Source organism: Myotis nattereri, assembly GCF_964212035.1.
Source record: "Myotis nattereri genome assembly, chromosome: X".
Taxonomy (NCBI): Eukaryota; Metazoa; Chordata; class Mammalia; order Chiroptera; family Vespertilionidae; genus Myotis; species Myotis nattereri.
The window spans coordinates 52462491-52475680 of NC_138078.1; the positions used below are offsets into that span (position 1 = coordinate 52462491).

A 13190-nucleotide genomic window follows, 5' to 3' on the forward strand; every position below is an offset into this window, starting at 1 on the left:
GTACTGTCTAACGTGTGACCTGACGTAGCCACGTGACCCAGGCCACTCCTTCCGATTGGTGGAAGATCCGGTGCAATGAGAATGCTCCTGCGCAGGTAAATGTAAGGGGCAGGACCGAACATTTTCTTTGGCCAATCGCTTTCTAGATATCCAGCCTCCTGATCGTCTATGGTCGAATCAAAGTCCGTTAGTAAAGTAGTAACACCAATTCTACTTTCATGTAGGAAAACCGGTCCTTCCGGGTCATTCCCCCTCCCCCCCCCCCTCTTATTTCGTTTCCGGTAGGGGCGGGTAAGGTCAGGGAGTACCGTGAGTCACTTCTGGGCGACTAATATTCGTATATCCGGTACATGGGTCCAAGCAGGGATTTGCAGGTTCCCGCAGCCGCTGCGGGTGCCACGGCCGCCATCATGTCAGACACGGACAGCGATGAAGATTCTACAGGGGGCTGCCCATTTTCTTTAACTGGATTCCTTTTCGGCAACATCAATGGAGCCGGGCAGCTGGAGGGGGAAAGCGTCTTGGACGATGTGAGGGGATTGGCTTGGGCTTAGGTCTGGGAGTGGTGCGACTAAGGAGAGGAAGTGGAGAAGAGTAGAGGGTGCTTAGGACCCGAGAACAGAGGGTAATGTTAGCGTTGGAGGAGAGGGAACGACAAGCAGATAGCAGCCTAGTAGAGCGTGCAGTAACGTAGAGTGAGGGGCTCAGTTCTGGGCGAGGGTGGGGAGCAGAGAGAATGGTAGGCAAGCCCCCGTAAGTTAAGGGGTGCTGATGTGGGTGGCTTTGGAAATAACTTTCCTGATCAGGCAGCAGGAAAAATAGCAGCTTAGCTTCTAGTGAAGTTGCTTTCAAACCGTTTTTATGAGAACCTTCTTGGGGATTCTTGAAATTGCCTGCTTTCTGACATGGCTGCACTGAAATGGCTCTAGAGCTAGAGCTAGAGGGCTGAACAGAACCGGCAAGAGATCATGTGGTTAGGACCCACTTCTTAGGACATGAGTGTTCAAACTATCTGGGGCAGACCTTTTGTGGTCCCCGTGCACCTCTTGGGTAGTTTCCCCAGTGTTCCCTGACATCCATGAAATTAAATTGTTTCACGTGCCCAACTGACACTCAGTAACTTGTATTTAGATTCATTTTATCTTGGAGGAAATAATTGACCAATATTCCTCCTCCCCTTCAACACACACACGTTAGCAAAAAAAAGTTCTTGCCTTGTTTTCTTTAATCCAACATGACCTCAGTTTCCTTAGCTTTTATTCATAGAACTACTGTTCCATTAATTTAGTTTTGGTGGTGGTTCTTTAAATTATCTTTGCTTATGTTACTTTAAAACATGGTGATGAAATTGGGCATATGTTAATAAAGGTCTGATCAGCGTGGAGTTTAGTGGAAGGAAGATGTCCTTACAGTCTTGAATGTGATGGATGCTCCTTTTAGCATGCAACATAGTAATTTTTCTTGTGTATTTGTAGCTATGCAGACCAGGGAAATAAGCCTTGTGGTGTGGGAAGCTTGAGTTTAGTTGTTGTCTTCCTTCTGGTGCTGACTTTTTCAGGAGTGTAAGAAGCACTTGGCAGGCTTGGGGGCTTTAGGTCTGGGCAGCCTGATCACTGAACTCACGGCGAATGAAGAATTGACTGGGAATGACGGTGCTCTGGTAAATGATGAAGGTGAAGTGGGTCATGGGGAGCAAGGCGGGGGAGGAGGCTGGCTACTTACTATACATGTACTTTTCCATGGGAATTACCTAAGGGAGTGAGAGTTGGCTCTTTGTTGAGCTCTGTCCTCCTGCTTTTACTTACAGGATGGATCAGGAGCACAGAAGATGCTGTGGACTATTCAGACATCAGTGAGGTAGCAGAAGATGAAAGTCGAAGATACCAGCAAACAATGGGGAGCTTGCAGCCCCTTTGCCACTCAGGTGATTCTTTGGTGTCATCATCAGAGCATTCCAGTGCATTTTCTTGCTGTGTAGTCCAATTTGTTTCTATATGTGGTTTCTGTCATTGTTCTTGCCCTCTGTGCTTTCATTCTGCTTCTCTCCCTTTTTGAGCTCAGCTCTGGGGCAGCGTATGTCGCCATCCTCAGGCTTTTATTTCTCATACTGGTTAATCCCAAATTCTTGATGAATGTTAAGTAAGGATGATACTTCCCTGTTATCATCTGGTATTTCAGTTGCTAAAGCATTCATGGTACTGTTTTAGATGCTATCTAAACTCAGTCTTTGTCCTTAAGGAAGGATTAAGGCTACAATGTCATATCAATGACCACATGTATTTATTGGCTCAACTTCTGTTAATCACTAACTACCTATATGCTTACATAATGCACTTAATGCTTACCACATATGTAATGTGCTGCATTATACTATCATGTCAGAGTTGGAAGGAGTCTTAGTGATTAATTATTCTTAATCTCATCATAGATTAGTAAAACTTGAATATTAGAGAACTTTAATAAAATGTGGAACTTTATTAAAAGTTCTACAGTTAGCTAGTGGCAGACCTGGACTAATTCAGCAACTCAGTTTATTAGACTTTGATTGAGCACCTGCCATGTGCTATAAACTGTGATGGACAGTATGGTACAAAGATAATAAAATCCATATTCTGATCTTGAGCTCAGTTCTGTGGTCTAGAATCTAGGTCATAGTTCATGCTTTCCTCAGCCCCACACTACCTCTTCCTCCTTGAAATTTTTATATGAAGTTGCTCGTTGTTCACCTCTTTGAATTAGATTTCAGGCTGCTGAGAAATGTAGATAAAACCTTGGTAAGTACTTGAATTTAGTTTCTTCAGGGCCAGTTAATGGATTTGAATGCTGCTTGTATAAAGAGAATTAACTGCACCACAGGCAGAAGGAATAACCCAGAAAAATAAAAAATATAGGCCTTACACCTTCAGGGATATTGTTATCATTTGGGGAAGGTGGGATAAATGAATGCAAAGCAGAATTATTCATCATAAGACATAAATCAGCTACAAGCTCATGTTTTTGTATAGAGTGTTATATTTAATTTTGAGGAGCTGCCAAAATAGCTATGTCATATAGCATAACTGTTATTTTTAAAAAATATATTTTTATTGATTTCAGAGAGGGAGAGAGAGAAACATCAATGATGAGAGAGAATCATTGATTGGCTGCCTCCTGTATGCCCCACACGGGGGATCCAGCCCACAACCCAGACATATGCCCTGATTGGGAATTGAACTCGTGACCTCCTGGTTCACAGGTTGACGTTCAACCACTGAGCCACACTGGCTGGGCCATAACTATTATTTTTGAGCATCCTGACATACGCTAAGGGAAAGGTGGTAGCAGCTCTGATTTTCAGAGGATGTTGTACTTTTCAGGTAGATGTATTGTCTTGGCTATGGATGGTAAGGAAGAGGGTAGGTGGGGGTTTCCTAGTTGGATTTTATGAGCTGACCTGGAAAGGATTATGCTGCATTAGGTAGAGTCTGAGTACTCTGACATGTTCTTTTCTAAGTTCCTTTGTCCTCTGAGGATGCCTTTATCTATGCTTGTAGCTTCCTCTTTCCCTGGCATTGGCCTCTTCACACAGCTTGATTTCCAAGGGTGTTTCTTTGTAATAATTGGAAGTGGGTGGAGGTCATTAGAAAAGGCTTCACAGGTGAATTTTAAGTAAAATTTTTGAAAGACGTTTAATGGAGCGGAAGCAGCAGGGCATATTGGTTTGGAAACATGGCTTGTCTAAAGGTTTGAAAATAGAAATCGTGTGTGGGGGAATTTGACCAGCAGATTTTCTTGAAAGGAATGGTAAACACTGCCAAATAGCAAGAACCAAGGATAGAACAATTTGATGGCACCTTTTTGTATGTTTTACTTGGGAATTGATGCCTTAAAGCAGTGGTTCTCAACCTTGGCTGCACATTAGAATCACCTGGGAATCTTTTTAAAATCCTGATTTCTGGGCCTCATCCTTCGGAAATTCTGTATATTTGTTTACTAATGTTGTGGCCCCACCCCATAACAAAGAAACAGAATTTCCGGAGGATGAGGCCCAGAAATCAGGATTTTAAAAAGATTCCCAGGTGATTCTAATGTGCAGCCAAGGTTGAGAACCACTGCTCTAAGTAAGAGGTAGGGTGGTATAATGAAAAGAAAATGGACTTTGGAGTCAGCATATCATAGGTTCAAATCCCAACTCCATATTTAGTTTGCCCCTGGGAAAGTTGCTTATTCTCTGAAGTTTGGACTTCTCATTTGTTTTTGTTTTTGTTTTCATCTAGCCAGGGCTGTATTTATTTATGTGTTTAAATTATAGTTGACATACAATATTATATTAGTTTCAGATGTATAACATAGTGTTTCAAAATTTATTTACTTAATGAAGTGTTCACCATCATAAGCCTGTTAACCATTTGTCATCATGGTCTTCTCATTTGTAATAATCCCTCAGTTTTTCTGTCTGCAGTGAAGGTGATAATACCTACCCCATTAATAGGGCTTTTGGTGGGGAAATTTAAGTTCATTATCAGTGTGAAAGACTCTACATAATACAGTGTAATGATAGATCTCTGTTAATGTTAGTCGCCTTCCTAAGTGAAAATGAAAAGTGATAGTTAATACTTTGGGGATTTGTTTAGAAAAAGGGTAAAGGGGCAGAGCTGCTTGGAGATTACTTGGAGATTGTTCTTGCAGGCTAGATTTATCAAGGACTAGAGTGACAGTATCAGAAAATGATAGGCAGGTTCAAGCTTGAGAGTTGCTGAAAAAGGATCCGTGGGCTTGGTGTGTGAGGAAATGTGTTGGAAAGAGTACAGGCTCTGTTGTTAAACCAGGCTTGAATTCTGACTTTGTCACTTAAAACCATATGATCCTAAGTTGCTTAACTTCTGTATCTCAGAATAATTCTACATTGTTGCATTATTGGGAGGATTATAGATAAAATGGCTACAAATAACCTAGCACATTATGGGAGCTCAATAAATGGACATTGCTATAATGACTATTAATGATTGATTAGAAAAGGTGTGTTGGCAAGGGGTTGGTGTAGGAGACAAATTATAAGCTCAGGAAATGAGGATGGAGGTGGTATTGATAGTAACCAAAGGGATTTTAAAAGAGGTGAAGGATATTTCAGTGTGATATGAGATGCAGTTTGAATATCTGAGTGGGAAGGTTCTTTAGGCAGCAGGACATGTGTTGCAATTGTATAGGGGGTATGTCAGGGCAAGACGTAGATTTGGGTTAAATCTGGAAAAGGTGATTGTTGAGAACAGGGAATGGAAAGTGTGTAGAGGAATAAAAGTAGAGTGTTCAGGACCAAGTGTTGAGTGATGCCATTGAAAATAATAAACTGCAGAAGGTAGACAGAAAAAAAAAATGTGTCAGACTTGGGAGGAGAGAAGAAAGTCCTGTCTTTAAGGAAACTGACAGAATGTTAAATTCAATTCTGAGATTCATTAGGGTGAAAATAAATAAAATAGGATTTGATCAGGAGCAGGAGCAAAGGTTTCAAGCAATTCTTGCGAGCTCCCTCACCAATAAGAGTTATACTAGGTGTACTGGTTAATAATGGCGGATTTTATAATCAAAGAAAACACTATAATTTCAAGAGAAACATCAAAAATGCTTTACACAAAGTAATGTCCATCGCTAGCTACACATTTCCCCCATCTTTCAGGTAATTTGTGGATACCGTCCCAATAGAACTTTTCTTGTTTTGAGGCAAACCATTCAGAGACCCAATTTTCCACTTCTTCGTATGTTTTGAAGTGCTGCTCAGAAAGTGCGTGTGCCATTGATCAGAACAAGTGGTAATCTGAAGGAGCAAGGTCTGGTGAATACGGTGGGTAGGTTAATACTTCCCAGGCAAGATCTTTTAACGTGTCTTTAACTGGTTTTGAAGTGTGTGATGGTGCCTCATCATGAAGCAAAATTACTTTGCTGTGTCTTCTGGCCCATTCTGGTTGTTTCACGATCAAAGCGTGGTTCAAATTGATTATTTGTTGTCGGTAGTGATCAGTATTAACGGGTTCACCTGGTTTGAGAAGCTCATAATACACCACACCTTCCTGATCCCACCAAACACAGAGCATTGTCTTCTTTCCGAAGCGATTTGGCCTTGCAGTTGATGTTGATGGTTGACCTGGATCAACCCATGATTTTGTGCATTTGGGATTCTCAAAATAAATCCACTTTTCATTGCCAGTCACAATTCTATGCAAAAAAGACTTTCTTTTGTGCCATTGAAGCAACATTTTACTAATGACTTTCCAGTTTTCTGTTTGTCTTTCGTTCAGTTGTTGGGGCACCCATTTTCCTTCCTTTAAAATCTTTCCTATTGCTTGTAAATGGATTGGAAATTGTTCTCTGAGCAACGTTTAATCTTTTGCAAGTTGTTTTTGAGTTTGACACACATCTTCATCCAATAATGCTTGTAATTGTTGGTCTTCGAACTTTTTTGGTTGACCTGGACGTTCTTTGTCTTTCACATCGAAATCACTTTTAAAGCGTTTAAACCAGCACTCACAAGTATCTTGAGATGGAACATGTTCACCATAAGCTTCCCGAAGTATACGATAACTTTTTTTGCAAAATAATGAATTAAAACTTCCCGCAAATGCTCTTTTTTTGGCATGAAATTCGACATTTTTTTAATATATTTTTATTGATTAAGATATTACATATGTGTCCTTGTCCCCACGTTACCCTCTACCCCCCCCCCATGCCCTCACCCCCCCGTTGTCCGTGTCCATTGGTTAGGCCTATATGCTTGCATGTAAGTCCTTTGGTTGATCTTTCCCCCTTACCCCCACCCTCCCCTACCTTCCTTCCAAGGCCCGACAGTCCAATCAATGCCTCTCCATCTCTGGATCAGTCCTTGTTCATCAGTTTATGTTGTTCATTATATCCCACAAATGAGTGAGATCATGTGGTATTTACCCGCTCTCCAGTTCCATCCATGCTGTGGCAAATGGTAAGAGTTCCTTTTTCTTCTTTCTCTTCTTAAAGAATACCTTTCAGCATTTCATATAATACTGGTTTGGTGGTGATGAACTCCTTTAGCTTTTTCTTATCTGTGAAGCTCTTTATCTGACCTTCTATTCTGAATGATAGCTTTGCTGGATAAAGTAATCTTGGTTGCAGGTTCTTGCTATTCATCACTTTGAATATTTCTTGCCACTCTCTTCTGGCCTGCATGGTTTCTGTTGAGAAATCAGCTGACAGTCGTATGGGTACTCCCTTGTAGGTAACTGACTGTTTTTCTCTTGCTGCTTTTAAGATTCTCTCTTTGCTTTTGCTCTTGGCATTTTAATGATGATGTGTCTTGGTGTGGTCCTCTTTGGATTCCTTTTGTTTGGGGTTCTCTGCGCTTCCTGGACTTGTAAGTCTATTTCTTTGACCAGGTAGGGGAAGTTTTCTGTCATTATTTCTTCAAATAGGTTTTCAATATCTTGCCTTCTCTCTTCTTCTGGTACCCCTATAATTCTGATGTTGGTACGCTTGAAGTTGTCCCAGAGGCTCCTTACACTATCTTCATATTTTTGGAATCTCTTTTCTTTTTTCTTTTTCGGTTGGGTATTTTTTGTTTCTTCGTATTTCAAATCTTTGACTTGATTCTTGGGATCCTCTTGTCTGCTGTTGGATCTCTGTAAATTATTCTTTATTTCAGTCAGTGTATGCTTAATTTCTAGTTGGTCCTTTTTCATGTCCTCCAGGGTCTCACTGTGCTTATTAAGGGACTCACTAAATTTATCGGCGGTTTCCATAAAATTCTTGAAAAACCTTATAAACGTGGCCTTGAACTCTATATCCAGGCGTTTGCTTTCCTCCATTTCTGCCATTTGTGACCTGTTTCTTTGTCTCCACATTTTGGCTGCTTCCCTGTGTTGATAGAGTGGCTTTCTGTGCTAGGTGTCCTGTAGGGCCCAGTGTCTCAGCCTCCCCAGTTACCTGAGGTGGACACTCTTGGTGCACCCCCTTGTGGGCTTTGTGCACAGTCTTGTTGTAGTTATGCCTTGGTTGTTGTAGGATCACTGGGATGAATTGACCTCCAGGCCAATTGGCAGTGAGAATCAGCTGTGTCTGCAGTGGGAGAACTTCTGTGCTGAAGACACCCTTCTGGGGCAAGACTTACTTCAGTGGGGTTTTGGTGCTCACTGAGTCTGCACCCTGAGTGTGTCCCTTATGGATCTGAGGCATTGTGATCTGGATGGTCCCCCTCTGACCACTGGGTACACTGGCTCTTGGATCTAAGGAGGTGCTAATTTAGCCTCTGCCTGAGGTTACACAGCAGGAGCTACGAAGAGAACTGCAGATTCCCCTTCCTTTTTTGGAGTTTGGAGGTGCCCTGATGAGGCTCAGCTGTGAAGCAATGCAAGCCGCTGTGGGGCCTTGGGCCTTCTCTTGGAAGTTTTGGGTCTGTCTGGCCAGGCTGCAGTTAGGTAATTATCAGGTTGCAAAGGGCCGGGGCATTCATATGCAAAAGCCTCTGCTGCAGCCTGGGTGGGGCGGGGTCTCAAGGAATCAAAGGGCGGAGCAAGCAGCTATGGCGGATCCTTAGCCCTGCCCTAAGGAGTCGCGCTTCTCAGTGTCCTGGTAACAGCTGCAAGCACCTCTGAGGGAAAGCCGCCCTCAAGTTCGCCCGCTGCCAGACAGTCCAGTTTCTCCCCGTATGAGTCCTGGGTCCCCAGAGACTTCCTGGAACCGGAGTTCAGAGCCGTCGGGAGCTTGTGACTCCCTCCAGATTCAAAAAGACAGCCGCGTCCTCAGGTGCCAGCCCCTTTCCGTGCGTGCGAGCCTCCGTACCTCTGCACTTTACTTCCGCAGCTCCTCTGGCTCTCAGTGTGCTTTTCTTTCCTTCTAGTTGTAGAATTTCCACTCAGCCAGCCTTCCTGTAGTTCTGGATGATGTCCGTTTTGTGTTCCTAGAAGATTTTTCAATTGTTGTGGGAGGCAGCAATTTCCCGGTGTTTATCTATGCCGCCATCTTAGTTTCTCCTCGGCATATTTCGAAATTCGACATTTTTAAGCGTAAAGGTATCTATGATGTTAACACCTTCAGCAAATTTGACATATGAAGTTTTGAAGCTTGCTGTCAATACAACAAAGTAGCATACATTTCAAATTGCATATATATCAACATATGTGTAACTCCATCTATTGAAAAAAATCCGCATTAACTGGTACACCTAGTATGTAGTGTTACAGCATTTAGTGATATCACATCATCTCTTTCTGAAGGCAGAAGCTGCATCTTCTGTGTGTTTTTAAGGAATTTGCATAGTGCTTTATGTGGTACTTTAAAATCTTGAATGACAAGGGAGTTCAGGGTTATTTTCTGACATTCTGGGTATTGAGATCACCTTGTTTTTAGTAGAATATGATGATGATGATGACTATGATGCTGATTGTGAAGACATTGATTGCAAGTTGATGCCTCCTCCACCTCCACCCCCAGGACCATTAAAGAAGGATAAGGACCAGGATGCTATTACTGGTGGTAAGCAGAGACAGTCTACTTTTGTCTAAGTAGCAAGTTCCATTCCTAAGTCCAGGCTTTGGCACACATAGGGGGCTGTTAAAATTAAGTTGCTGGTGCCTGTGGGAACGCGAGCGGGGAGGGAAGTCTTTGTAAGGAGGCTCCGAGAAACACAGCGATGTGTAAGAATTCCTAATGCGGTTCCTTGCAGGATGCAGTCCTAAAAGATCACCCTCACCTGTGGGGGACTGCTGTATGTGGGGAGCCCTTCTCTGCAGTGTCCATCCCTAGAATGCTTCCAGAGGGTCTGTCCCGACGGGGAAATCGCACATTTGTGACTCTTTAAACTGGACGATCACGTGTCACATCAGCCTGTCCTGACTGGGCGTGGGCTTTAGAGCTGCTTCCTGCCAGCGTTGTTACGGGGGGGGGGGGGGGGGGGATTGGAACAGCTTCATGAAAGGTGAGCGAGGCCTGATCAACATGCACCGCCCTACATACTCGGATCTGCTTTCCGATCCTTGTTGTCTGCATGGAGCTTCAGCCTCAGGTACTTGCAGGTACTCAGTCCTTCGTGTGACGCCGCACGTTTGGACAGCGATACCCAAATAATAACAACAGTTTGTCTCTGAATCACTGCAGAATGGCTTTACATGAGTCAGGCGGGTGATGCAGGAGTCTGGTGGCAACTTCTTCAAAAGCAGTTGTGTGAAGAGGTCATTTGTGAACGCTGATGTCTGGCTTGTGAGGGGTACTCCAGGGTTGGGGGGTGGATTCTTTATAGTGTCACCCGCAGACTGAATCCTTTCTTTTTAACCAAGGAAAAGAAATAAAAGTATTAACACTGGCTAACTGATCTCTAGAAGCTTGGGACTTAATACTGAGAATTTCTGTCCATTCAAACGAAAAAATATTTGTAATTTCAGCAATAAAAATCGTATTTTTTCCATGTGAAAAAAAAAAAAATTAAGTTGCTGGGACAGGTTATAACTTCCAGAACTAATTCATAAAAATTTTAAATTTCCATATTAAAGGGAAGTTTTACTTTTAAAATGTTTGACGGCAGTATTTAGCATGCATTTAAGGAAATGTTTGGGTCAGTGGTTCTCAAATCTGCCTGCCTATCAGAATCACCGCAAGTCTTTTTAAAAATACAGATTTCTGACTGTCCCCTGGAAAGTGTGATTTAGAAGATCTGGGGTAGACCCCATTAATTTCAAGGCATTCCCAGAGTAATTTCTGAAGCAATTGATCTGCATACTGGTATTTGGAAACTACTTGTTCTTTAGATGATTCTCTTGAAAAGAAATAGTTAAATAGGTAAGGCACCCTAAAATGTATATGGATCATAGAGAGCTAGCTATCAGGTTCAGATATTTCAAAGGCAGGGTCTTCAGGGATCCTCTCACCTATTTTTATATCTGCAACAGTAGATTGGGAAGAGCAGTGTGTTTGATCTTCCTGTATTTTGAGGTTTATGTTAACCTAAATTTCTCCTATTAGAGCTTTAAGTCATTTCCTTTTTAGTCTGCAGGCTAAATAGCATTGGTTAACTTTATGTGATATGTTATTTTATGCTAAATAATTTCATTATCTTGTGGACTTAAAGTTTTTTTTCTAGCTATGGGTCCCTGAACTGGACATGGTAAGGCTTGACTGGTATAAAAGTGTTATATAAGTTTGCTATTGGTAATATTCCTTTAACCTGACATACTTACAGAAAGTAGTAAATGTAGTAATAGTGTTTGTTTTCTCTCATCACAACCCTAGGGTACCAGGTACAAGGTGAGTTGGGGATGGTGGGAGATACTGAGTTGGAATGAATTTTCTGGGTTGCATACTGTTAGTAATTTGGGTGCTTGGAACTATATCCCCTGCCACTGAGCCATGCATAGTACCTGGAGTTGGTGTTGGCTGAATTTGAGGAAATATGCTCACAGTTACATGCCAAGGGGGTTTTTCTTCCTTGTTGCAGTGTCTGAAGATGGAGAAGGCATCATCTTGCCCTCCATCATTGCCCCTTCCTCTTTGGCCTCAGAAAAAGTGGACTTCAGTAGTTCCTCTGACTCAGAATCTGAGATGGGACCTCAGGAAGCAACACAGGCAGAATCTGAGGATGGAAAGCTGACCCTACCATTGGCTGGGATTATGCAGCATGATGCTACCAAGCTGTTGCCGAGTGTCACAGAACTTTTCCCAGAATTTCGGCCTGGGAAGGTACTTTCTATGGAGAATATCTACATTGAAAACCACTGACCTCTTCTCAATACTGAATTCTGTTGTTAAAATGCTGAGTATAGAATGGATAAGATCTAAAGGTTTCCCTATTCAATGACATTGTATCAGGTCTTTTAAAAAAGTTGTGTACATTGTAGTACATGTGATTTATATAGTTCTCACTATAAATTGTCTTTGTTGTCTTGAACTAGTTCAAATTATTAAGAGACACTTTACTTTTTTGGATAGAGTTATAAATCTGAATTCAGCACTCCTTAATCCCTCTCTGACGGTTGAATAGACCCCTCAAGGGAATTTTCAGACCCAGATGCTGCTGTTTTCTATCTGACATGAGTCTCTGACATAGTAAAATGTTCTGTGTTCTAGGTGTTACGCTTCCTACGTCTTTTTGGACCAGGAAAAAATGTCCCATCTGTTTGGCGGAGTGCTCGGAGAAAGAGGAAAAAGAAGCACCGTGAGCTGATACAGGAAGACCAGATTCAGGAGGTGGAGTGCTCAGTAGAATCAGAAGTCAACCAGAAGTCTTTATGGATCTACGACTATGCTCCACCACCACCTCCAGAGCAGTGTCTCTCTGATGATGAAGTAGGCAAAATAGAGACCTGGGATTAAGACTTATAAGGGGACAAAAGAGTTCTCCCTAGCTCATGTCTAAATTGGATATAACATCTTAGCAGGCTGAGTCCTATGCTGATTATCAGAAAGTAATGATGGGTTCAATCCCAGTGGCTGTTCCTTCTCTATTGTAATGGAAAAGTATTGGGGGCAGGCAAATGGTAATATACACATTGGTGAATAAGAAAGTTTAAATGGCCGAAACTGGTTTGGCTCAGTGGATAGAGCGTCGGCCTGCGGACTGAAAGGTCCCAGGTTCGATTCCGGTCAAGGGCATGTACCTGGGTTGCAGGCGTATCCCCAGTAGGAGATGTGCAGGAGGCAGCTGATCGATGTTTCTCTCTCATCGATGTTTCTAACTCTATCTCTCTCCCTCTCTGTAAAAAATCAATATATTTAAAAAAAAAAAGAAAGTTTAAATGATAGGCAGTGTGCCGTGATATACTTTCATTATTTGTATTCTAATTGTAACTCCAGTTCTGTTCAAGAAGTATCCTTATGACTCCTCTTAGGACATCTGTGGTTAGGAAAGCCTCTTCCCCTTCTACTTAATCTGTTGCAGATCACAATGATGGCTCCTGTGGAGTCCAAGTTTTCCCAGTCTACTGGAGATATAGATAAAGTGACAGATACCAAACCAAGAGTAGCTGAGTGGCGTTATGGGCCTGCCCGACTGTGGTATGATATGCTGGGCGTCCCTGAAGATGGCAGTGGGTTTGACTATGGCTTCAAACTGAGAAAGATGGAACATGAACCTGTGATAAAAGGTAGAATGATAGAGGTAAGCAATACTGGTATGTAAGAAAAGAATCAGTGTGCCGAAGGTCCTATCAGTTTTACTTTTCAATTGGGAAGATATTGGGTAGGGTTTCTTTGGTGGGAAA

General features: G+C 42.3%; 1 protein-coding gene across 2 annotated transcripts in view; it reads left to right on the forward strand.

Moving 5' to 3' along the window:
• Positions 1–349: 349 nt before the first annotated feature.
• TAF1 (TATA-box binding protein associated factor 1) overlaps positions 350–13190 on the forward strand; it is an 83446-nt gene continuing 70605 nt past the window's right edge. Inside the window, exons 1-7 of one of the 2 annotated variants that reach the window (XM_081080852.1) lie at positions 350–530; positions 1559–1673; positions 1808–1924; positions 9352–9474; positions 11429–11670; positions 12058–12276; positions 12869–13087. In XM_081080852.1, coding sequence (XP_080936978.1) covers positions 351–530; positions 1559–1673; positions 1808–1924; positions 9352–9474; positions 11429–11670; positions 12058–12276; positions 12869–13087 — 1215 coding nt within the window. In that variant the 5' untranslated portion in view covers position 350. The remainder of the gene's footprint in view (positions 531–1558; positions 1674–1807; positions 1925–9351; positions 9475–11428; positions 11671–12057; positions 12277–12868; positions 13088–13190) is intronic. The other variant, XM_081080853.1, reaches the window with a different exon arrangement.